We start from the raw sequence: 24940 nt of genomic DNA on the forward strand, positions 1-24940 counted from the left end.
ATTTTCTGGTAACGAACTTGTGTGCCCTTATTGGGGTTGTTATTCCCTGGTATATTCCGGGGTGGCGTAGTCGACTGCTGTTGCCACTATTGGCATCCTCTGGACTGTTTGTCTTGTCCCTCGCTTCATTTGCCGCATTTTGGCATTGTTTTGATTTAGTCTGCCATTATTGGGGCCCCCTTAGAGTCTGCCCCTCTCCACTCCGTCACACAATGTTCTTAGAGAATTGACTCAGCTAAAATATAGGTACAATACTATTTTGTCACAGAAGGTAAAGTTTTGCTTATTCAGGGCAAGACAGACATACTTTGAGTCAGGAGACAAGACAGGGAAACTTTTTGCCAGTTACATAAAACAGAGAGATTTTTTTTCCACCATTCCTTCAGTGAAGTCTTCTGGAGGCAATATATTTAATTCTGCCACAGATATTAATAAGGCCTTTAAAGAATTATATTTAGATCTTTATAGTTCCATGTCTTCGTATACTGATAAGGATATTAGCAACTTCGTAGAGCCATTAGAACTTCCTAAACTGACGAATGATCAAAAAGGCTTTCTTGACTCAGATATTACTTTGGAGGAGCTTGTTGAGGTAATTAAAGCCTTGCCAACAGGTAAGGCACTGGGGCCAGATGGTTTTATCTTTTGTCACAGACATGACTCCACATATTTTAGAAGTTTACACAGAGTCATTAAAGAAAGGCAAACTACCGCAAACCATGACACAAGCCCTGATCAGTCTCATTCTTAAAAAAGATAAAGACCCAAATGAATGTAAAAGATATCATCCAGTTTCCCTGATCCAGTTAGATGTAAAAAAAAATATTGTCTAAAATCCAAATTAAATCAATTAAGCAGAGAATTATACATATACATTACATCTCTTATACATATAGATCAAGTGGGGTTTATTTGTGGTCGTAGTTCTTCTGATAATATTAGATGTTTTATAAATATTATGTGGTCAGTAGCTAATGATCAGACCTCGATTGCTGCCGTCTCACTTGACACCGAGAAGGTGTTTGATAGGGTGGAATGGGACTATCTTTTTAAGATTTTGGAATTTTATGGGCTTGGGAACACTTTTATTGGGTGGATTAAGTTACTTTATAAACATCTGTCAGCGGCAGTGCAAACTAATGAATTAATTTCAGATTATTTTTGTCTTGTAGGGGAACACGGCAAGGCTGTCCTCTCTCCCCTTTGCTGTTCTTGCTCTGGAACCATTAGCAGCAATAAGAAAAGAGGATGATTGTGGCAGCGGGGGCGTGGTCAAGCATCTCTCTGGAGAGAGAAAGCGGTAAGGGCGCTTACACCTGAGCTAAATTATGTCTAACACCTGTCTCTAATTTCAGTGAGCACGGGGAGAGTGGCATAAATAGAGCCAGACCGCAAGTAGACGGGAGAGAGAGCCTGGGCACCAGAGACCTTATTGTGAAGTCAGGAAGTTTATCATAGCATAGCTGAAGGTTTATTTTTGTAAAATACTTTGTTTACTTTGAGAGTGAATTAATGAACATTGGGAAAGCCCTGAAAGAGTGTATTTGCTGCAGTAAGGAGAATAAAACACTTACCTGAACCAGGAAAGCTGCTTCTCGCCTCCTCTTTACACTGGTGCCGAAACCCGGGAACTGAAGTTTGGTTAAAAATGGATGGAAGTCGCCCCATAGAGTCCTCCCAGTTGGCGGAGATCCTCCAGGCCCTCGCTGGCCTACATCGGAGCCACCAGCAATCCCTGCTTGAGCTTCAGCAAGATCAAGACTGCCGGTTTGTGGAGCTCATGCGCGCTCAAGCAGAGGATCGACAGGCGATCTGGAGCCTTCTCAGCCAGGAGGCATCCCCAGCCATGACCCCGGACACCCACACACCGTTACCCTCACCTGCGTTACAAAAGATGGGGGCGGCGGACGACCCAGAGGCGTTCCTGGATCTCTTTGAATGCACTGCTGAGATCTGGGGCTGGCCGCTTGACCAGTGGGCGGCCCGACTCATTCCGCTACTGTCCGGGGAAGCCCAGCTTGCGGCTCAACAACTACCAGCGATGAGCCTCCTGGCCTACGGAGACTTAAAAAAAGCCATCCTGCAACGGGTTGGTTGGAGTCTGGAAGAAAGTCGTCAGCTCTTCCGGAGCCTGAAGTTGGAGAACTCCGACCGCCCGTTTGCCTTCGCCCAACGGCTCCGCGACACCTGCCGAAGATGGTTGCTAGCGGGGGACCGCGGCGTCGACGCAATCATCGACCAGGTGGTACTGGAGCAATTAACACATCATCTGCCAAAAGGGACGGCGGAGTGGGTCCAGTGCCACCGCCCGGCGTCGCTGGAGGAAGCTATCCGGCTTGCGGAGGACCACATGGCGGCGATCCCGAGGGCGGAAGAGCCCTCCCTCTCTCTCTCTCTTCCCCCTGCCTCATTCCCCTCCCCTATCTCCTCTCGTTCTGCTCTCTCTCCAGGTCCCGTTTCTGCCCCACGCGGATGAGGAGGACTTCAGCCACGGAGACCAGTTCCCCGGGTGTGGGAGGCGACACCTTCCTCTGTTCCAATGCCCCGCCACTCTCCCCCTCAGGGTGGGCACCCGCCGACGCAAGTGCGGGCGTAGCGCCTGGGCCGGCCTGCCGGAGGTGCAGAGACCCGGGCCACTTCCGAGATCAGTGCCCTCTGATGGAGCTGGGGACGGTGGTGCGGGTCTCTGACCTCCCACAGGCTGCCCCCGACCGGGCCGGAGTATACCGGATACCGGTAAGTGTCAAGGGGTGTACTCACCAAGCGTTGGTGGACACCGGGTGTAATCAAACCACTATCCACCAACGCTTGGTTCAACCCGAGGCATTGGTCACAACTAAAACGGTGAAGGTGAAATGTGTACACAGGGATATTCACAAGTATCCAGTGGTGACCCTGACGATTAAATTCCGGGGGAAAAAGCATAGATTGGAGGCCGCAGTTAGTTCCCGCCTCACCCATCCACTGATTCTGGGGACTGATTGGCCTGACTTTAGAGCTTTATTAAAGGGAATTTGCACGGATGGGTCCTGTATAAAGTTAGGGAGATGTGCAATGTGTGATGCTCTGGCAGGGGAGGCGGAGCCAGGGCCGTCCTCGACAGCTCCACGTCATAATGACGAGAGAGGGGGAGAGGCTGCAGCCCCTCCCCTTCTCAGGGAATTCCCTGAGGGGGATTTCCCTTTGGAGCAGTCGCGAGACGAAACCCTCAAATACGCCTTTGACCAAGTGAGAGTTATCGATGGTCAACAACTCCAGCCGGACATCGCCCTTTCATATCCCTATTTTGCAATTATAAATGAGCGGTTGTATCGAGTGACACAGGACACTCGGACCAAAGAGGATACAACCCAACTTTTGATTCCAAGGAGCCGTCGGGAAATGGTATTCCAGGCAGCTCATTATAATCCCATGGCGGGTCACCTAGGAGAAAGGAAAACACTGAACCGTCTAATAGCCCGTTTCTATTGGCCGGGCATTGGCGGTGATGTCTGCAGGTGGTGTGCGGCTTGCCGCGAATGCCAACTGGTTAACCCACCGGCCACCCCAAAAGCGCCATTGCGCCCTCTCCCTTTGATCGAGGTCCCCTTTGAGAGAATTGGAATGGACCTCGTCGGGCCATTAGAACGGTCAGCACGCGGACATCGCTTTGTATTGGTCCTAGTGGACTTTGCAACGCGATATCCGGAAGCAGTGCCTCTTCGCAACATCTCAGCACGCAGTGTTGCAGAGGCACTCTTCAATATAATCTCCCGGGTGGGGATTCCGAAAGAAATCCTCACCGATCAAAGCACAACATTTATGTCACGAACACTACGCGAACTGTACAAGTTGTTAAATATTAAATCGATTCGCACCAGTGTATACCATCCTCAAACGGATGGCCTGGTGGAACGATTTAATAAAACCCTCAGCTATGCTATGATAAACTTCCTGACTTCACAATAGGGTCTCTGGTGCCCAGGCTCTCTCTCCCGTTTACTTGCGGTCTGGCTCTATTTATGGCGCTCTCCCCGTGCTCACTGAAATTAGAGACAGGTGTTAGACATAATTTAGCTCAGGTGTAAGCGCCCTTACCGCTTTCTCTCTCCGTAGAGATGCTTGACCACGCCCCCACTGCCACAATGTTTTTTCTGGTATTGTAGCAGCAGGTGTGGTACATAAACTTTTACTCTACGCAGATGACATATCATTATTTATCTCAGACCCTAGAAGATCTATGCCTAGCCTCCTTAGAATTATTAATTCTTTCTCCAAATTTTCTGGATACAGGGTGAATTGGTCTAAATAGGAAGCTCTTGCTCTGACAGCATATTGCCCTGCCACAGCTTTCCAACTTGGAGCCTTTCAATGGCCCAAGCAAAGCATTAGGTATTTAGACATTTTATCTACAGCAAATTTGAGAGATTTAGTTAGAGTTAATTTTGACCCATTAATGAAAAATTTCTCATGTGATGTTGATAGGTGGGCTTCACTACATTTGTCTATGGCTGGGAAGGTCAATGTTATAAAAATGAATTGTATCCCCAAATTCAATTATTTACTGCAGTCACTCCCTCTAGAAGTTCCTCTTTCTTATTTGAAACAATTTGATAGAATATCTAAGTTTTTTATCTGGAATGGTAAACAATCTAATTTACATTTCAGTAAGTTGCATAGGCCAACTGACAAAGGACGTTTAGGCCTCCCCAAATTTTTGTTTTATTATTATGCTTTTAAACTTAGACACTTGACCCATTGGTCTCTTCCACCTGAGAGAGTCCCTCCCTGGTACAACACTGACCAAGCGGTCCTTGCCCCAATTTCACCATTGCAAAGTCTTTCTAATAAATTGCCTAGAGAAGTAAAAATGCATCCCATTATTTCAGACTTACATTCAGTATGGACAAAGGTGTCCTGTATGTTCAATTTTTATACTTACATAAATGTGTCCTCAAGCATATGGCTAAACCCCAAATTCTATATTAACAAGTCCCCCTTTTGCTGGAAAGAATGGATGGAGAGGGGTGTTGCTACACTTGGTGACCTTTATGAAAACTAAGCTTTGAGATCATTTGAAAATATAACACAGCAATTTGGAATTTCTAGGTCTCAATTTTTCAGGTATGTACCTTTGAGCCATTTATTTTGTACTATTTTTGGTGGTAGTACATAACCCCCCAAAGCTGCAGAAGCTCTTTGTATGGTGCTCACAGCCTTTGGAAAAGGGCATGAAGCTTCAGTGTATTATTCCTTGTTGATACAGAGTCTTGGTTATGGGGCCCTAACAGCTCTTAAGAGGTTATGGGAAAGAGATTTGTACTTGGTATTGGACGATGGGGAGTGGGAAAGGATTTAAAAAAATGTTAAAACTGTGTCTAGGGATGCAAGGGTATGCCTTATTCATTTTAAAATTTTGCATTGTTTCTATTGGATTCCCTCTTGATTGTTTTGGCTTTGTTTAAAAGACACACCTACCTGTTGGCGATGTCAGTTGGAGGATGGAGACACAGCCCATTCTCTGTGGTTCTGCACTAAGATTCAGTAATTCTGGTTAAGAGTCCAGAATTTTATCTGTGAGGTTTTAGATACTCAAATTTCATTCTGCCCCAGACTATGTATATTGGGTGATGGGGCGGTTATTAAAGTAGGTGACAAATATACAAAAAGCTGGCTCCAAACTAGTGTAATGGTTTGCAGACAAATAATTCTTAGAGGATGGAAGTCAGTTGGCACTCCCTCATTTCAAGAATGGTTCACCGAATTGGGCAAGGTGGCGGCATTCGAAAAGATGTCATATAAACAGCTTGGTAGATTAGATGCATATGGTAAGAAATGGGACAAATACATGAACTTTCTGGAAGGCTCTCAGTGAGGGCCATGTGAAGAGAAACCCTTTTTTTTCTTTTTTTTTTTCAATCTTCATGTTTATATGTGTGTGGTAGTGGGGGCGTGGTTGAGCGTCGGTTTGTGAATGGAGAGCAAGATCAGGAGATGAGAACAGTAAGCTAATAGCTGTTTGTCAATGCAGCGAGAGTTGGAGACGAATTTAAGAGCAAGCCAGACGCCAGTGAGGGAGAGAGAGCTTCACACACCCCGAGACAGTGCTGTTCAAATAAACATTGTGTTTGAGTGTTTGCCACTGAAAAGCGCATTTGAGTGCTTACCGCTGGAAAGCGTAGTTTTGAGTTTCGCAAAATAAATAACACATTTGAGTTGGAACTGCCGTCTCCCACTTCCTCCTTTCCAAGAGAGCTAAGAACCTTTTACAATGTGTATACTCAGGCTTAGACCACGGAAATGTTGTGAGTTCGGGATTGGGAGGAGGATAGGGAATTAATGGGGGTTAAGGAGGATAATGGTTGACCCTGTGCATGTATATTTTGCTTTGTTCTGTTATGTTTGAGAATCAACCAATAAAAATGTTAATCTGAGAAAATTTGAGGGGGTAAATATGAGCAACAAGGATGTTGTGAATGGTTGCTAAGCCGTTGTTCTGCGGTTGCTGAGGTGTTCTGAGAGGTTTTTGGCATGTTGCTGTGTGGTTGTTATGAGGTTTTGGGTGCTAGGCATTGCTAGGTCCCTAGGCCTGGGTTTCTCCTTCAATGTTAGATTTTCCACAGACTTGAAATTAAAATGAATGTCTGATCGCCTACAAAAGTAAGAGCATACCTCTCCACAACAAGTCACCCTGTATCATTCATTTATCTAGCACTATTAGGGTGATTCTCACGGAACCTGTCAGGTAAATGTCCTGGTGCTATTTCACCCCAAATAAAAACCTGTCAGGTAAATGTCCTGGTGCTATTTTACCTCAAATAAAAACCTGTCAGGTAAATGTCCTAGTGCTATTTAACTCCAACCTCACCCCAACATTTACTGTTCCCATTGTTTTCAATAATGATTCAATTTTTTTTTAATTTTACAGATTTTTTTTTTTTTTTTTTACATTAAAATCAGCTCAAATTAAAGGCATTACCAAAGGAGTGCTACTATGATGTATAAATACTGGACATTTTGAATCATTTGATTTTAGTTTTTCGCTTTGCATTAATGAGAATTGGGGGGTAAAATATGCATAAATGTCATGAAAATAATCTCACAAAGTAAAAAATCTTAATGGCCCCAAAAATAGGCTTCAGTTTATAAACAGAGTAAAGTTTACATAGGGTTGGGGGTTTGATTAAATCCCTCATTCTAAGTATAAGCAACAATAATAGCCTTAGCAAGTACTACTGATTACATATAATGTTATGTATACCAAATACTGTTCATCAGACACTCACATGTAAGGTGTGTTGAAAAGCTGATAGTGCGAGTCATTCCCCTCAACTCTGACCAGAGCCCAAAGATCTCCCATCGCTTCTTCTAATAGAGGGTCTGCCTCAAACATCAGCCGAAACTGTCTAATCCAATGCCTAAAAAGGAGAGGAGAGGAGATTTTCACTTTAATATGAAATATATTAATATGAAATGCATATGAATGTAGTGGATACACCAACCTGATGAAGTGGCAGATTTGTGGGCGCCTCTGTGCCCTCTTCTCTGATGGACAGTCCTTATATGTTATCACAAGTCAAGGAGGAATGACAGAAAAGTGAGACAACAAAATCTCAGACTAAATAATACACCCCCAATAAATAGGCTAAACCACAACAGGGCAGCTCTTGTTTCTTTGTCAGTGGGATTAAGAGCCATGTGAGGCTGTGTGGTGCTGTGACTGACTGTGTCCCAAGACTGTTCTATGGATGAAAGACACAACTACTCTGGGATCTGCTGAGTAAATAAATCTTTTGCTATTAGGGTACAGATAAATTCAAGGGAGACACATTTACATCAGTGCAGTGAGGTTTGATGGAGGATATAAGGAAAGCAGCTTATGGGCGAAGATGTTTGATGGTACCACCCAGTTATGCATCATCATGGTCATATGAACAAGCTGATTTCCTTTGGTAAGCTTCCCATCTAAGTCTGCAAAGCAAAGTGTTTATAATAAGATTTTTGCATTTTCAGAAGAACATGAGTGGTGCTTACTATGCAAAATACACCGCCATGATGATAGGGTGTTGCGGATGGTTGCCAGGAGTGTTCAGAGTGGTTGCTAGGGCATTATTTGGTGGTTGCTAGGTGGTTGCTTTCTGGCACAAAAGAGACCATCTCCAAGTCTCTATGACATTCTCAACCCTAGATATGGCTCAGGTCCCTCTTGTAATGTCCTTTAAAGTTTAAGATTGTTTCATCTGATTAAAACATTAACGCAATTGACCCTTCGCTAAGCCCCACCTTAAAGCACTTCTGACCAATCCTGTCTTAGCAACTGTTGCCCTGCCACCATTACACTGACATGCGTTTGTTATTTTCCAATGAGAGCCTATGGAAGTAATGTGTGTTTGAATAATTTTAAGCGGGATTTTATCAAAATAATCCAAAAAATTTAAATCACGTTGTTGCTGGGTCATTTATAATAGTGACACAAGTTACCCAGAGGGGATACACACAGTGTTTTTGTTTCTTTTTAAAAAAATTATCTTTAAATAAATCTGGAGAAGGGCATGTTATGGATTCAACTGTGTCAGCCCTCACTCCAAAATGAACATATAACATTTGCAACGACACCTACATTTGCTTAAAATTAAATTAAAGCTAATAACTGGATGTTAATTTATTTATGTATTGATTCAAGTCATAGTAAAAGTGACAGTAAATAAACAGTTCACAGCAACAAAATTAGTTTACAAAACGTTATAAACAGCTCTGTTCACTTACACTAATGTTATTAGATGTGTAATCGCTATTAAATGAAGTTTTTCTCTTTTCAAGTGACTGTAATAATCATTTGCCTTGATTCTGATTCACATTCTCCACAGTTTTTAATCAATTCAATAATTTATTTTACAAAAAACTTAAGATAAATATGCATTTTAAGATAAAGAGTGACATTGTCACTCTTCATACCAGCCCACGTAAAATATTATCCATTCCGTTTATAAGAATATTTTGCCAAAAAAAAAAAAAAAAAAATCACCGTCCAGGGCAATCTCCATTCATTCCAATGGGGAGTTCTGCAGAGCTTGTCAGAGCGATCAAATGTAACTAAGGGGGGCGGAGCTTAGTGAAGGGTCAATCATGTCCCCAGACCATAAGGAATATTCCTTCTGTTGTGGAAACTCCAGCACATTGATATGTCCATTGCATAAACAGTGCAGCCTGAGATATATGCCAAAGTCTTACACTGTGTAATTGTGTAATTTATGTGCCACTAAATGGAATTGCAAAAATAAACATTGTTTTCAAAACAGCTTTCTGAATATGGCCCCCGTCTGCTACTGATCAAACACACAGATAGTCCCGCCCCTAACTCAAGCCACTGGTTGAGTCAAGGTTGTTGTGTCTCACAAGACGGGACGCTTAAAACAGAGGAATATTCACAGCACCACAGAGACACAGTGTTTACAGTTTTCAAGAAAATTAACCTATGAATGGCTTACTTATAGTTATCTCTGCAAATTAAGCTGGGATAAGAGAACATATTTTAACACTGGAAAAGTTATACACTTCAGCTTTAAGGTTGGGTTGTTTTGTTTTTTGTTTTGTTTTTGTCAAATCACTAAAGGTTAGGGTATACCTTGCTTTTTTGTATGCCATTCTGTCTTGTGCAGGCCTGCAAATTTGAGGCACACAATCAGGCTTTGTCTCATTAGCATAGAGGGACAAACACATTCCCAGGCACTGAATGCTAGTAAACCAAAAGATTTGCCTCTCTCTGTCCCACTGTTTCTCCTTCCCTCTCTCCCTCACATTACTCCGCAGACTTACACAATCTGCCTAGCACATGGACACTGGATATAATGAGAAAGGGCAGCGGGCACATGAGACCAGAGACAGGGCCGAGAACCCCAGGAAAGAGGGATGTAGGAGAGATATGTCTGATCAGGTGAAAGAAAAGTGACTTTCTTCATGTCTGACAAGTGATGTAAGCTGTACTTCCTTTTACCACCCAGTAGTCAACATTCTGTTATATTTTGTTTTTGAAACAGGAATAGCAAATGCAAAATCACTGTGATGCAGTGTGGGGCTAGAAATTAGACATTTACCTGCACATCATTTCCAAAAATCATTGTTTGCTCTTATTTACATCCTTAACATTTATTGGTATAGTCATGTATACTTGTAATCAGCATATTTCAAATAAACTAAGACATGCATGCAAGGGCGTTGATTTGGCTTGAACACTGGGGGGTTACAGTATGAAGAATTTACATGTTGCCATTGATCATGGTATAAATATTGGATTCCATCCCCCCTGGAATCTACGCCCCTGTATGCATGTTCTTTTTCTGCTATTCTCCTCTGAAAATACTGGAGATTCTTACTCTGGCCATTTACTTCACCTGTCTTTTACCTATCTGAATACTGATTTACTTTAATTTCTTTAAATATTTGTAAAAAAGAAAAGAAAAAAAGTAAGTGCATATTCTATCACTGGACTTTTCACAACTGCATATGTCTTGTAGTACTCCAAATGAAGAATGATTATTCCATACTGTATAAAGTGTTAAAAGTGCACTCAGTATTTTTTTTTTTTTTTTTCTCATTTAAAAAGATTTACTTCTAAAGAAATTAATAGTAATCATGACCACTCATGTGAGATGAAGAGTTCAGTCATATCAGTAAACTTATAAATACTCTTTTACTCTACATGGAGCAGGGGCACTTCATGGGGGCAGCCATGTTAGCATCACATGACCAGCTGAATACTACTTACTTATTTTCAGTAACTACCTTTTTATTGGGCACTTTCAATCATGTATTAAATCAATCCTGGCTTACTGTGCATAGTGAATTTCTACAATGGCATTGGTATCTGAAAACTACTGTGTATGAATGATGCAGCATCCAGGCCACTAGGTGTCAGTGTAAGCCATACTTCAACATACTTCAAAAAATTACTGAGTGCACGTTTACCATGACCCAAAATTCAGATTAACACAGGCCTATGTCACTTCTCTTATTCAGATTTCTAGAAACCAAAATATAGGCTTAATCTGGTTGGCAATACATTTGCATGACGCATGCATAGAATATGACCAAATTCTGCTATTTATTCGAATTTTCATGTGCATGTAAAAGGGGGCTCAAAAGAGAGACAGACAAACAGACAGAAAGGCTGCTGGACAGATCAAGAGAGGTAAGCGGGACGCTAACCGAAGCAGTGGAGGCAGCGGAGGATGAGCTCATCCAGGCTGGCAGCACGGAACGATGGGTGAGCTGATGGACTCTGTAAAGCCCGACTGATCTCCTGCAGGCTGGGGCATGTCATCCTCCTCTGCACCGGTCTTCTGTTCTTTATCACAATTCCCTCCTCCTGACGGGACTTCCTACTGCTGTAGTCAGGCAGACACATGGAGAAAAATTTATTCTTTTGAGTTTTGAGGTCTTCAATGCTTTTAAACTCTTGATGAGCACTCCAACTTTTGAACCTGACCAAAAGTCAGAATGAAATAAAAAGATAAAGAAAATAATGAAGGAAAAAAAAAAACTATTTATTATTATTATTATTATTATTATTATTATTGTAAAATCATTAGCAATAATTTTTTTGGCATTAAATATTTTTTATGAAAAAATATACGACACAATCTTTGATGAGGCCTAGAAACACAGTGCTACATACCAAACATAGCCCCACTAATGTGCAGTAGCTATATTCAAATCATCCAATATGTGCAAATGTGGCATCCTGGTGGTATACACACAAGCATTTATTAAGACAATCAATAGCCTCAGAATCATTATCAGAACAAAGATCTCACATACAAACAAAAAATGGTCCCTGGCAACAGTCAGTTTACACAACAGATGTATTGTCAGTCGCCCAAAAGACCACAGGTCTTACACAAAATGCGATAGATCTTTGACAATACTTTTACATTTTGGCCTCTTGTTTTTATTTTTCATTTTTTATTTAATATAATAAAACGTGTTGATGTTGTGGACCATATGACTGTGGTTATTTCATGCAGTGTTTCAAAGAGCAGCAGTTACGGTGGTGAATGTTTGTTGATGAGAAAAGCTGTGTTATGTGTTGTGTTATTAGTGGTGCTTGCTAGTTTTGCAAAGTTTTAAACTTTGGCACGTAATTCGTTCCACATCATTTTGTGCTACATGAATAATACCTCAAAATGTGTGACTTGTTGAGAGTGAGCTGTTACTCTTCTAAGTATTCAGACTTAGCGATAAAAAAAATAAAAATCTGTTAGATTAAATTGAATGAGGGATCCAAGACATACCTAGGGACCAGAATACATGGGGGTAGGCTCTTTTGACTTGGGCCAGTAAGCAACACCTAGACCTAACAACTACCAAGAACACCCTTGAAATACAACACGTCCACTCACATTTTCTTCAAAAAAAAATTTTTATCTGAATTGTTTACAGTATCTTCTAAGAGTCTACTTTTAAAAGAGACCATTTTATTTTGAGTATGTCTTTGTCAGGCTTGTGCTCAAAAATGAGCCACCAGTTAAAAGAGTAGTTCACCTAAAAATGGATTTTACTCATTTACTTACCCTTATGTTGTTTAAAACCAATATGCTGGGGTTTTTCTTGGAACATAAAAATAGATATTTTAAGCAGCTCTATTCCACAGAATAACAGTATATAGTGAGCAGGAGCTGTCAAGCTTCAAAAAGGACAAATGCTATAAAGCACTATTAAAGGTTCAGTATAAAGACATCATAACAGTAGTTCATATGACTTGTGCATTATATTCCAAGCTTTCTGGTTCCATAGAAAAGCTTAGTGTTGTATGGACTACTTTTATGGTATTTTTATAATGATTTTTTGTTTCTCTTTGTACCTTGACAGCAGTGGTCAATATGAAGTGTTTTTGTATGGAAGAGTGCAGCGTTGCAGAAAATATTGTGTACTGGGAGGAAAAAATAATGGGGGACAACCTGAGGGCAGCAAATAATTTTGGGTATTTTCTTTTTGCTAGCCAGCTGACACAGTCATGTAATTTTATAGATACATCAATGATGAAAAAAATTCTAATTATATTTGTCTTTTCTTTGAGAAAGCACAAAAAAGAAAGAAAAGATGACTGAAACAGGCAAATTGCTAGCAATACATGTATTTACTTTTAAAACCAAAACTTATAAAAAGTTGGGCCATTAACGCATTTCAAGCCTTTATTCAGAAAATTATTGCATTCAGCACCTTTACTATATAAAGGACCAAAGAGGACCATTATATTAGTGACATCAACACCCGTGACCTCCCACACCCCCCAAAAATGGTTTGGTCCCCCCAAATGTTGAAGACATGGTTATGGCCTTGTCTATACCTGAGACAATGAGTTTCCCTTTAAGTATTCTGCAGTTAAGGCCAGGTCTGTGTATGTACTGTACTACCTGCTTGTGTCTGTTCATGCTCTGCAAGCCCTACCTGTAGTTCAGTTATGTTTATGTTTATATGTAAGGTTGTGTGTATTATGTGTTAATATCTGCCACCCTGCACTGTGCACAGTGCTTGTTGTATCTGTTCATGTGCCATGGCCTGCCACTGTAGCCATAGCAGAAACATCCTTAAAGTACACATGCAGTGGATGTCACTATTCACTATCGTCAATGTCACAGGAAGAGAGACAGTAAGAAAACGCAGATAAGCATCTCTTTCTCTCTCTATCTCTCTCTCTCTCTCTCTCTCTCTCTCTCTCTCTCTTTCTCTCTCTGTTTTGCTCTCTCTCTGGCCCTTTTTCTCATATACAAACAGAAAACAACAACATTTTATAGCTGCTGTATAATTTTAATGAAAATCAGCTTGTATTTTTCAGGGCTCACTTCACTTTTCTCAGCTATTTTTTGCAATAACTTTTAACAAACTGGTCCTAAGGTAATTTTTGTGGATTTATGAATTCAGTCCCCTCGAGTTCACACCAATGTCCACAGTTGTAGTAACAATATGGACATGTTCCACTAACATTGGACAACCAAAAAGCATCCAAATTCTTTGTCTGAATTTTGAATAACTTGTCTATCCTATTATAATTTTAAAATTATTTTTGTGAAATCATTAGCTTGAAAAGCGTTTTTTTTTATTAATCATAATACAATTTTAACAATAATAGCATTAAAATGAATTAACATTAACGATATTAATTATTGTTATTATTACTTTGTTATTAATAATTGATTAAATTAATGCCACTTGCTTATATTTTGTTTTTTTATTTATTTGTTTGTTTGTTTATTATTAGAAAAATACATTTATTCTAATTCATTTTTATTTCATGTTCTTTCCTTATTCATTTTTATATAAAAGATTTTTAAATGGACATTTATGTGTGCTTATTTTTAAACAATTTTTAAGCGATCGTGTATGAACTGTGCTATCCCAATAAACTTGCCTTGCCTATTGCAAAGACATTCATAGATTTTAAGTGTCCAAATATATTCTGGGGCCACTGTACATATAACAAAGACTATATGTTTCTGACTTGGAGCTTCTGTGACAGCATCAGCAAGAATCACTGTGGTGTGTGACTGAACTGACACGAACAGGAAGCTAGCCATGACTGCAGAGAAGTAGCGGAGTTCTTAGAATGACCAAACCCCTCCCAAGCACTCTCTCCGTTCCTCCCAGCTCAGTGTCCAGTTCAGCACGTTCTTTTTCAATTCTCTCTCTGCATATACACACACTGAAGTTTACCTTCTCACCTCATTAAACATACAGTAAAACAGCAAGTCCAACCACAGAGATAAGGGCTACACATATACACACACTCAACCCAAGTGCATAAATTCACATCAGTTGAAGTTTGTAGACCAGGATGGAATTTGTATTGATAAAAGACACTGCAGAGACTTACCCTTACATTTGACCCATGCATCTTCCTTTTTATACGTTAGTAGAGTTCATAAAAGTCACGTTGTATTTCTATTTCCTTGTCTCTGCCTTTCTCTCCCTGCATTTCACTCTCTTTCTGTCGGAATATTATACATGTTTTCAATATGCAAATTCTCCATCATATTTTCACGTCTCTCTCTCTCTCTCTCTCTGAGCCTTATTTGCATCAGCCTGCTCTACAGCTGATGACAATATACAATACACACTCTTCTGATCTCCCATGCCTGAAAAACCCACACATACACAAACACACAGCTACAGACATTATACAAATGAGGGAAAATACACTTGGTTAATGTAAATGAATTTGTAAACAAGCCTATGCAAATGTAAATGCTGTCTGTGTGTAAATAAATGTTCATAGGAACTACACCCTAAAAAGTGGAACAGCAGAATTGTATCTGTAAGGCTACCTGATCTGGGCCCATGACCACTCATGTGAGATGAAGAGTTCAGTTATATCAGTAACTTTATATTAGTTTTTTTATTCTACATGGAGCAGGGTCCTCTTGTGGGGGCAGCCATGTTAGCAGCCCTTTTATTGGACACTTTCATTCATGGATTAATTTAATCATGGTTTACTGTGCATAGTGAATTTCTACAATGGCACTGGTAACTGAAAACTACTGTGTTAGAATTATGCAAAATTATGGGCCCTTAAAGTGATAGTTCATCCAAAAATGAAAATTCTCTCATCATTTACTTTCCCTCATGCCATCCCAGATGTGTATGACTTTCTTCTGCTGAAAACAAACAATGATTTTTAGAAAAATATTTCAGCTCTGTTGGTCCATTCAATGCAAGTGAATGGTGACCAGAACTTTCAAGGTCCAAAAAGCATATTAAGGCAGCATTAAAGTGACTCCAATGGTTAAATTCATATCTTCAGAAGCGATTTATAGGTGTGGGTGAGAAACAGACCAATATTTAAGTCCTTTTTTACTATAAATTATCTTTCCTGCCGTGCATGAAGAGTGCAAATTGCCAAAAACAAAATAAGAAGAACTCTTAGGAGAGAAGAATGCTTTGGAGGGCTGCTTGAAGGTGGATATTTATAGACTTAAATATTTACCTGTTTCATTTAGCTTCAGAAGGCATGGATTAAACCACAGGAGTCTTATGGATTACTTTAATGTTGCCTTCATGTGCTTTTTGGACCTTCAGAATTCTGGACACCATTCACTTGCATTGAATGGACCAACAGAGCTGAGATATACTTCTAAAAATCTTCATTTGTATTCAGCAGAAGAAAGTCATACACATCTTGGATGGCATGAGGGTGAGTAAATTATATGAGAATTTTCATTTGTGGGTGAACTATCCCTTTAAGTTAAGAAAACCCTAGGTTAATGTAGATGTTACCACATGAAGCATATTTTTAGGTTATCTGACAAAACATTTTACAGTGGTTACTTGAGTTAGCTATTTCTTCTTGATGTATACTCTTAAAAGTAGTTTTATTTTTGCAATCTATGTATCTATGATTCAGTTTCAAAAAAAATTTCAGTGCAGTTTGAGGGGTTTCTTGCAACTGGCTACTGACCCTTAAAAATTACCATTCCCGATCCAATTACCCCTGTTCTCCACAGTCGTTTTCTGCCTCCCTCTTCACTTTCTTATCTAATAAAATACATTAAAATAAATAAATAAATAATAAATAAAACGAAACTTTGACTGGTGTAACCTTATGTTGTACCTGTAGTCAGGTTAATTCAGGCCAATAACTTACTTACAATTACTGCTTTTTGAGAAAGATTCTTTGAGAAACAGTTTAATTTTTAATTTTTAATTTAATTTTTTTTTATTTATTTTTTTTTGTCCACACTTGAGATGGCCATCCAGGGATTGAATATCATAATCCAATGATACATTTGCAACTATATAGTATATGAGTGTTGAGCATGCTTAGCACCTACTCTCTCACTTTCTCTTCCTCTCCTCTTGCACCCTTTGCTCTATTCATGTCATTCAGGAAAACAACTTCTTCTTTTCTCTTTGGAAATTGCCCCCCCCCCCCCCCCACCCAGTGTAAAGCAGCCAGTGTTTTACGTCGAGTTCCTGGCTTCATCTCTAGCTAGATTACCCTCTCTCTCTCCTGCCTCCTCTTCTTCTGTCTCTCTCTCTTCTCTAACAAACACACACACAGTCAGGGAACATGCAAATTCCTCCCTTTCTCTCGTTAATTGATTAATTGATGCCAGAGCCCTTTGAAGGCCTTGTTTGTAGCCCACCCTTTCTCTATCTCTCTCTCCGGTCTCTCTGCAACCTCTCCATCTCTCACTCTCACGAACTGTTTATGTGTGTCCACTCCAGTATTATTGCCATTCACATTTGTACCTGTAAATTTCAGAAATTATTCAAATGTGATAATACATTACCAATTAAACTTGGCAAGGCAAGGCAAACTTCCCTTGCTAGTTAAACTTGAAAATTTGATGCTTAATGTGTACTCTGTCTACATTGTAAAAGGTGGTCACCTGCAACGTTACCTTAAAGAGCTTTTACTATCTAATCTAACCTGTCTCCTGACTCCTCCATTGCCCACGAACATAGAGCTTTCAACAGTGGTGCTGAAAACACAGCTTTGGAGGAGTATGCCATTATGGAGTCCTCAGCGCAAGTCTTCAAAACCCTTTCCAGCATCCAGCAGACTCAACACCAGGCCCTCATGGACGTATGCCTGGAGCAGGAACAGCATTTCCAAGTCCTGCTTCAGGCACAAGTGGAGGACCAGCAGGTGCTCCGGATCCTGATCGCCAGAGAGGGGGCTGGCGCTGCAACCTCCCCGGAACCCACCCCACCCGCAGCCCTAATGAAGATGGGGCCGGATAACAACCCAGAGGCCTTCCTAGACCTCTTTGAAAAGATGGCGGTGGTCTGGAAGTGGCCTCCCGACTAGTGGGTGGCCCGTCTATGGCCCTTACTCTCCGGAGAGGCGCAGCTGGTGGCACAACAACTTCCTGCCGCCAGCCTCCTTAAAAAGAGCAGTTCGTCGTCCAGCTTCCATGAGGTATGTCTGAGTGGGTTCAGTGCCACCACCCGGCATCGCTGGAGGAGGTCGTCCAGCTGGCAGAGGACTACATGGCAGCATTTCCAGGAGTCAGCGATCCAATTTTTTTTCTTTTCCCTCTTCTCTCTCTGTTCTCTCTCCAACCCCTGTGTCTCATGTTCCTTCCCCATCCCTCCCAGTCCCACCCAGTTCTGTTGCCCCGGAAATGGGGAGGAGCCCCGCCCAAACCCCATCCCTGCTCCAAGGGACCCCTGCCCCTGTCTGTCCCTCCTACTCCCCCTGTCTCCCTCCGCTATCCCCCCTAGGTTGGCAAGACTGTCCCCACGAGTGCGGAAGGAAGGCCTGGGCCGGTCTGCTGGAGCTGTGGGGAAGCCGGACATAGTCAGGATTGTTGTCCGGTGATGGAGGTGGGGACACTGGTCCAGATCCCCGATGCTCCACAGGCCGCCCCCAATCGGGCAGGGGCGTATCGGATACCGGTAAGAGTAAAAGGGGATACATATCAAGCTTTGGTGGATTCGGGTTGTTCTGTCCACCAACGCTTGGTGCAAGGCGGGGCATTGGATAGGAATAAATGGGTGAGGGTGAGGTGTGTGCATGGTGACATTCACAAGTATCCAGTGGTTACCATTGAGATACGATTCAGGGGAAAAAGGCATAGAGTCGAGGCCGCGGTTAATACCCGCCTCACCCATCCACTAATTCTGGGAACAAATTGGCCTGATTTGAAAAATGTATTGAGGGTAATGTGTGTGGATGGGTCCTGCAAAATAGTGTCGCTGTGTGTGACGTGCGATGCTATGGCGGGAGAGGTGGTGCCATGGCCGTCGACGTCTGCTCCGCGTCATGAAGATGCAGACGTGGGGATTCCTGTACTCAGGGGCTTCCCTGAGGGGGATTTCCCTCTGGAGCAGTCGCGTGACGAGTCCCTCATGCACGCCTTTGACCAAGTGAAAGTAATTGATGGTCAACAGCTCCAGCCTAATGTTGCTCTCACATACCTGTACTTTTCTATTATTAAAGAGCATCGAGTGATGCAGGACACTCAGACCAAAGAGAATACAACGCAGCTATTAGTACCAAAGAGCCGCCGGGAAACATTCTTCCAGGTGGCTCATTATAACCCAATGGCTGGCCACTTAGCTCACAAGAAGACTTTGAACCGCATAATGGCCTGCTTCTTTTGGCCAGGCATTCACGGCGACGTATGCAAATGGTGTGCGGCAGGCCGTGAATGCCAGTTAGTGAATCCGCCGGCCACCCCAAAAGCGCCATTGCACCCTCTGCCATTGATTGAGGTCCCCTTCGAGAGAATTGGCATGGACCTCATCGGACCATTAGAGCAGACTGCACGTGGGCATCGCTTTGTATTCGTTCTGGTGGACTATGCAACGTGATATCCGGAAGCAGTGCATCTCAGCATGCAGTGTTGCGGAGGCACTCTTCAAAATTACCTCCCGAGTGGGGATTCCAAAGGAAATCCTCACTGACCAAGGCACAACATTCATGTCATGTACACTACACGAACTGTAAAAATTTTTAGGCATTAAATCGATTCGCTCCAGTGTTTGTCACCCACAAATCGATGGGTTGGTCAAACGATTTAATAAGACCTTGAAAAACATGATTCGTAAGTTCGTACACAAAGACGCTAAAAATTGGGATAAGTGGCTTGAACCCCTGTTGTTTGAAGTACGAGAGGTCCCGCGATCCTCCACAGGGTTTTCCCCATTTGAGCTACTGTATGGGCGCCGGCCACGCAGCGTGCTCGACGTCATATGGGAAGCTTGGGAGGAAGGACCTTTGAATAGCAAAAACCAAATTCAATACGTTCTTGACCTTAGGGCAAAACTCCACACTTTAGGGCAGGTAACACAGAAGAATTTGCTCCAAGCGCAAGAACATCAACGCCGACTGTATGACAGGGGCACTCGACCAAGGGAATTCACACAGGGAGATAAAATGCTTGTATTGCTGCCCACTTCAAGCTCCAAATTACTCACCAAGTGGCAAGGACCCTTTGAGGTCACACAACGAGTCTGAGATCTCGATTATGAGGTTAGGTGAATAGATAGGGGAGGGGCAGGTCAAATCTACCACTATGGAGGGAGGCGGTGCCTGTGGCCTTGGAGACGGTAGTTCCGGAGACGGCGGAGCTCGGGCCTATCTCACAAACCAAATTCATTCACTCCGGTCCCTTGCGGTTGGGCGCGGCTCAATTTGACTCGACGCTGGACTTAACAAAGAGTTATTGGCAGATCCCTTTAACTCCAATGTCCTGAGAAAAGATGGCTTTTTCCACACAGTTCGGATTACACCAATTTGTGACTCTTCTGTTCGGTTTGTTCGGAGCCCCGGCCATGTTTCAGCGCCTTATGGACAAGATCCTCAGACCGCACACGGCATATGCGGCCGCATATCTGGATGACATCATCATTTACAGTAATGATTGGCAGCGGCATATGCAACATCTGAGGGCTGTCCTGAGAACGCTGAGACGGGCGGGACTCACGGCCAACCCGAAGAAGTGTGCAATTGGGCGGGTAGAAGTTAGGTATCTGGGGTTCCACTTGGGTCACAGCCAGGTGCATCCACAGGTTGACAAAACCGCAGCGATCGCAACCTCTCCGACGCCCAAGACCAAAAAGGGGGTAAGGCAGTTTTTGGGGCTGGCTGGCTACTACCGAAGGTTTGTGCCTAGTTATTCTGATGTCACCAGCCCGCTGACTGACCTTCCTAAAAAGGGGGCTCCCGATCCGGTCCAGTGGACAGAGTCGTGCCAACAGGCCTTCCTTAAGGTAAAATCTGCACTGTGTGGGGGGCCGCTTTTACATGCACCTGACTTCCCTCTCCTCTTTATTTTGCAGACTGATGCATCTGACAGGGGTCTGGGCATGGTGCTCTCACAGGAGGTGGGGGGGAGGGAGGAACGGCCAGTGCTGTTTATTAGTTGCAAGCTCTCCTTCAGGGAGACAAAATATAGTACCATCGAGAAGGAGTGTCTTGCGATTAAGTGGGCTATTCTGACCCTCTGCTACTACTGGGGTGGGCCTTCGCCCTCTGTTCTGATCACACTCCTCTGCAGTGGCTCCGCATGAAGCATACTAATCCACAGACTGGGGGCACAGATGGTTGTGGCTGACTTTCTCTCCAGGAATGGGGGGGAGTAGGCAGGCTGGATGTTGCCCCGGCCTGAGTCAGCGGTGGGGGCATGTGGCATGGGGGCATGGTCATTTGTCGGTCTGCGGGAGAGGGAGAGTGGTAAGGCTCGTCACCTGGCTCATAATTATTTCTAACACCTGTTTCTCATTATAGTGATAGCGGAGGAAGGCACGTCGATGCATCAGAGAGAGAGAGAGAGTGACCTACAAGCATGAACATCCATGAGTGCTTTCCGTTGTCAATAACTTATTGTGTTCCGATGGTAAATGTCGACTGTGTGAAGCTGAAAATTAAAAGTCTGACCTTGAACCTGCTCCGTTGACTCCTGACTCCTCCATTGCCCCAAACTAAGAACTTGTTACAGTCAGTCTCTTTATTTCTATACAATGTCACGGCTTATAGCCAACTTAACAAAAAGGATCTTTGTATTGTATTCTTGCAAGCGGAATTTGCGGAAGTGTTTTCACCCCTTCCCGGTCGCACAAACCTCATAGAGCACCATATTGAGACCACCCTGGGGGTGGTGGATCGTGGCCACCCCTAACATCTTCCTGAACACAAGAAAAAGATTGTTCAGGAAGAATTAGAGGCAATGCTTCAAATGGGCCTAATAAAGAGTCACACAGCGATTGGGACAGCCCGGTAGTTCTGGTACAGAAGAGTGACGGCTCAGTCCGGTTCTGTGTTGACTACTGGAAAGTGAACACGGTGTCCAAATTTGACACTTATCCAGTGCCGCGAATTGACGAGTTAATTTTACTCAACGCTGGACTTAACAAAGGGTTATTGGCAGATCCCTTTAACTCCAATATCCTGAGAAAAAAATTGCTTTTTCCACACTGTTCGGATTACACCAATTTGTGACGCATCCGTTCGTTTGTTCGGAGCCTCGGCTACATTTCAGTGCCTTATGGACAAGATCCTCAGACCGCACACGGCATATGCCGCCGCATATCTGGATGATATTATTATTTATAGTAATGACTGGCAGTGGCATATGCAACATCTGAGGGCTGTCCTGAGAGCACTGCGGCAGGCGGGACTCATGGCCAACCCAAAGAAGTGTGCAATTGGCGGGTGGAAGTTAGGTATCTGGGGTTCCAATTGGGTCACGGGCAGGTGTATCCATAGGTTAACAAAACCACAATGATCGCAGCCTGCCCGGTGCCCAAGACCAAAAAGGAGGTAAGGCAGTTTTTGGGGTTGGCTGGCTACTACCGGAGGTTTGTACCTAGCTATTCTGATGTCACCAGCCCGCTGACTGACCTTACTAAAAAGGGGGCTCCCGATCCAATCCAGTCATGCCAACAGGCTTTCCTTAAGGTAAAGTCCACACTTTGTGGGGGGCCGCTTTTACATGCACCTGACTTGTCTCTCCCCTATATTCTGCAGACTGATGCATCTGACAGGGGGCTGGAGGAGGAGGTGGGAGGGGAGGTATGGCCAGTGCTATTTATTAGTCGCAAGCTCTCCTTCAGGGAGACAGAGTATAGTACCATCGAGAAGGAGTGTCTTGCGATTAAGTGGGCTGTTCTTACCCTCTGCTACTACCTGCTGGGGCGGGCCTTCACCCTCTGTTCCGATCACGCTCCTCTGCAGTGGATCCACCGCATGAAGGATACTAACGCACGGATCACACGCTGGTATCTGGTTCTTCATCCCTTTAAAATTTAGGTGGTCCACAGAACGGGGGCACAGATGGTTGTGGCCGACAGAAATGGTGGGGTGGGGGGTGGTTAGGGGTTTGGTGGGTAAGGCCGGATTTTGCCCCGGCCTGAGTCGGCGGTGGAGGTATGTGGCATGGGGGGCATGGTCATGTGTCGGTCTGCGGGAGAGGGAGAGCAGTAAGGATCGTCACCTGGGTTTTGATTACTCTAACACCTGTCTCTGATTATAGTGATGGAGGAGGGAGACCTGAAAAGGTATGCCAGAGAATCAGAGTGGGGAGAGAGCACCAGGGATGAGCAAGAGAACCCTGAAGCAATACAAAGATCCTTTTTGTTAAGTTGGCTGTAAGCCGTGACATTGTATAGAAATAAAGAGACTGACCTTAACTGTTCGCTGTCTCCTGAGTCCTCCATTGCCCATGAACATAGAGCTTTTCACACAGGTATATTGTGTAAATTGTGTATCGTGTTAACATTGTATTTTTCTAATGTTCTGTATTTATTGTATTACTGTGGTACGATTTGTGTAAGTAAATTGTGATTATGGTAATACATGAATATTACATGTGAATTTGGTATGCTTGCAAAAGCTTTCTGTTATGAGACTGATGCTGATAGCATCTTCTTTAGCCACTGCTATGTCAGTCATTTCCAAGCAATCAGATAAGACCTCAGATATAACATGCGGAGGGCCCCAAAAGCTCCTCCTTATAAAATATAAATGTTCAATTCTCACATTGCTGTACATCATTTAAGTCATTAGTAAGTGCCGAAAATTTCAGAGGCAGAGCCTGTATCAATTGCCACTCAAGTTGACACAGAGTTTAACCTTCTTTTAAATCTGATTTCATTTACAGTAGCAGTAGTTAATTCACTTATTTTATGGCTTAAAAAAGTTTGCAGTGTTTCTTCACAACACAAACCAGTATGTTCCTACTAATGCCTCTTATGTACTGTAAACAAAGAGTGAACATACCTCTATCCACAACAGGTCACAGAAGAATATAGGTCAAAAGTATTTCATCTCTCTAATGTGAAATCCCCTCTTTAAGATTAGAGACAAGTACCTCAGAACACGTATAAATCTTTGTATACAATCTTGCAAATGCAAACATTATTTGAGCCCTAACGGGACCATCTGAATGATGAATGTGCAGTTTGAAACGCTTTGTTAGTGACAAGCGTATCATTCTCGCAGAGAACTGAAACCTAAACACAAAGTTCTAAAGAACATGAGGAGAAACCACAGCTTTGTCAGATAACCACAGTGATCACTTTGCAGTGTGCTGCAAAATGAGGCACCAGCAGGCTTATCAAACCTCAAGTGCACACTAAACTCTGTGACACGAAGAGCTAAAGCAGACTTTTGTGTTTATGAGAAATTTAAATCACTTCTAAAGTGACTCCAATGTGTGGACATCTGTTAAAGCATAGTCAGAATGGAAGCAAATTCTAAGAGAAGCTGTACCTTTTTGAGTCTTTGCGTATCATGGTGCCAAGTCCTTTCCTCCGGTGTCCTATTTTGTCCCTTTTGTTCCACAGGGGAAATTAAATCCCTACTTGTCCCATTGGGCACCTTGTAGTCTCTCTCCTCCACACCTTACGCCCGGAGGATCTAAGTAACCTCTTACAGGCTGGGATGAGCAGTGGCGTTCACCCACAGCTGTCAAAACTTAAAATCTGAAGAGCTGTGGCTCGCTCTCTCTCTCTCTCTCTCTCTCTCTCTCTCTCTCTCTCTCTCTCTCTCTCTCTCTCTCTCTCACTCCCTCTCTCACTCTCTCTGTCTGAAAATTACCAGAGAACACGAACCACAGAGCAAGAGTTAACCATAACAATAAAAAAATTATAGACAATAGAAAAAAGTGCCAACAACTCAACAATAGCACGTTAAAATATGAAAAAAGTAAAACTGTAGGTTAAAAACAGGTTGTCAAAGTGGGCATAATCACAACAAACAGCTTTCTGCATTCAATACAAACAAGACCCTATTTGAAATACAGGCACTGGCTCTGAGAGATAGGGGAACTGTCATCTGTGTGACAGAGGGAGGGGAAAAGTGAGAGAGAAAGAAGAGAGGGAGGGAACGGCTGAGATAGAGCTCTTTGGAAACAGTGTGAGAGTGAGTGATGCAAATTAAAATCATTGAAAGGCCATTTGAAAACTGTTGGGGAGTGAGAACAAAGAAGAACTGAGTAAATTACAGTACATTAACACA

The 24940-nt window shown here is 42.8% G+C and overlaps 1 protein-coding gene across 2 annotated transcripts in view; it reads right to left on the reverse strand.

Moving 5' to 3' along the window:
- rasgrp4 (RAS guanyl releasing protein 4) overlaps window positions 1-24725 on the reverse strand; it is a 56765-nt gene extending 32040 nt beyond the window's left edge. Inside the window, exons 1-5 of one of the 2 annotated variants that reach the window (XM_051656660.1) lie at window positions 24194-24725; window positions 11185-11363; window positions 7841-7950; window positions 7482-7540; window positions 7266-7397 (exon numbers count right to left, since the gene is read on the reverse strand). In XM_051656660.1, coding sequence (XP_051512620.1) covers window positions 7266-7397; window positions 7482-7540; window positions 7841-7950; window positions 11185-11363; window positions 24194-24216 — 503 coding nt within the window. In that variant the 5' untranslated portion in view covers window positions 24217-24725. The remainder of the gene's footprint in view (window positions 1-7265; window positions 7398-7481; window positions 7541-7840; window positions 7951-11184; window positions 11364-24193) is intronic. The other variant, XM_051656659.1, reaches the window with a different exon arrangement.
- Between the last annotated feature and the right edge of the window lie 215 nt (window positions 24726-24940).

Source organism: Myxocyprinus asiaticus, chromosome 26 (assembly GCF_019703515.2).
Source record: "Myxocyprinus asiaticus isolate MX2 ecotype Aquarium Trade chromosome 26, UBuf_Myxa_2, whole genome shotgun sequence".
In the NCBI taxonomy this organism is placed as follows: Eukaryota; Metazoa; Chordata; class Actinopteri; order Cypriniformes; family Catostomidae; genus Myxocyprinus; species Myxocyprinus asiaticus.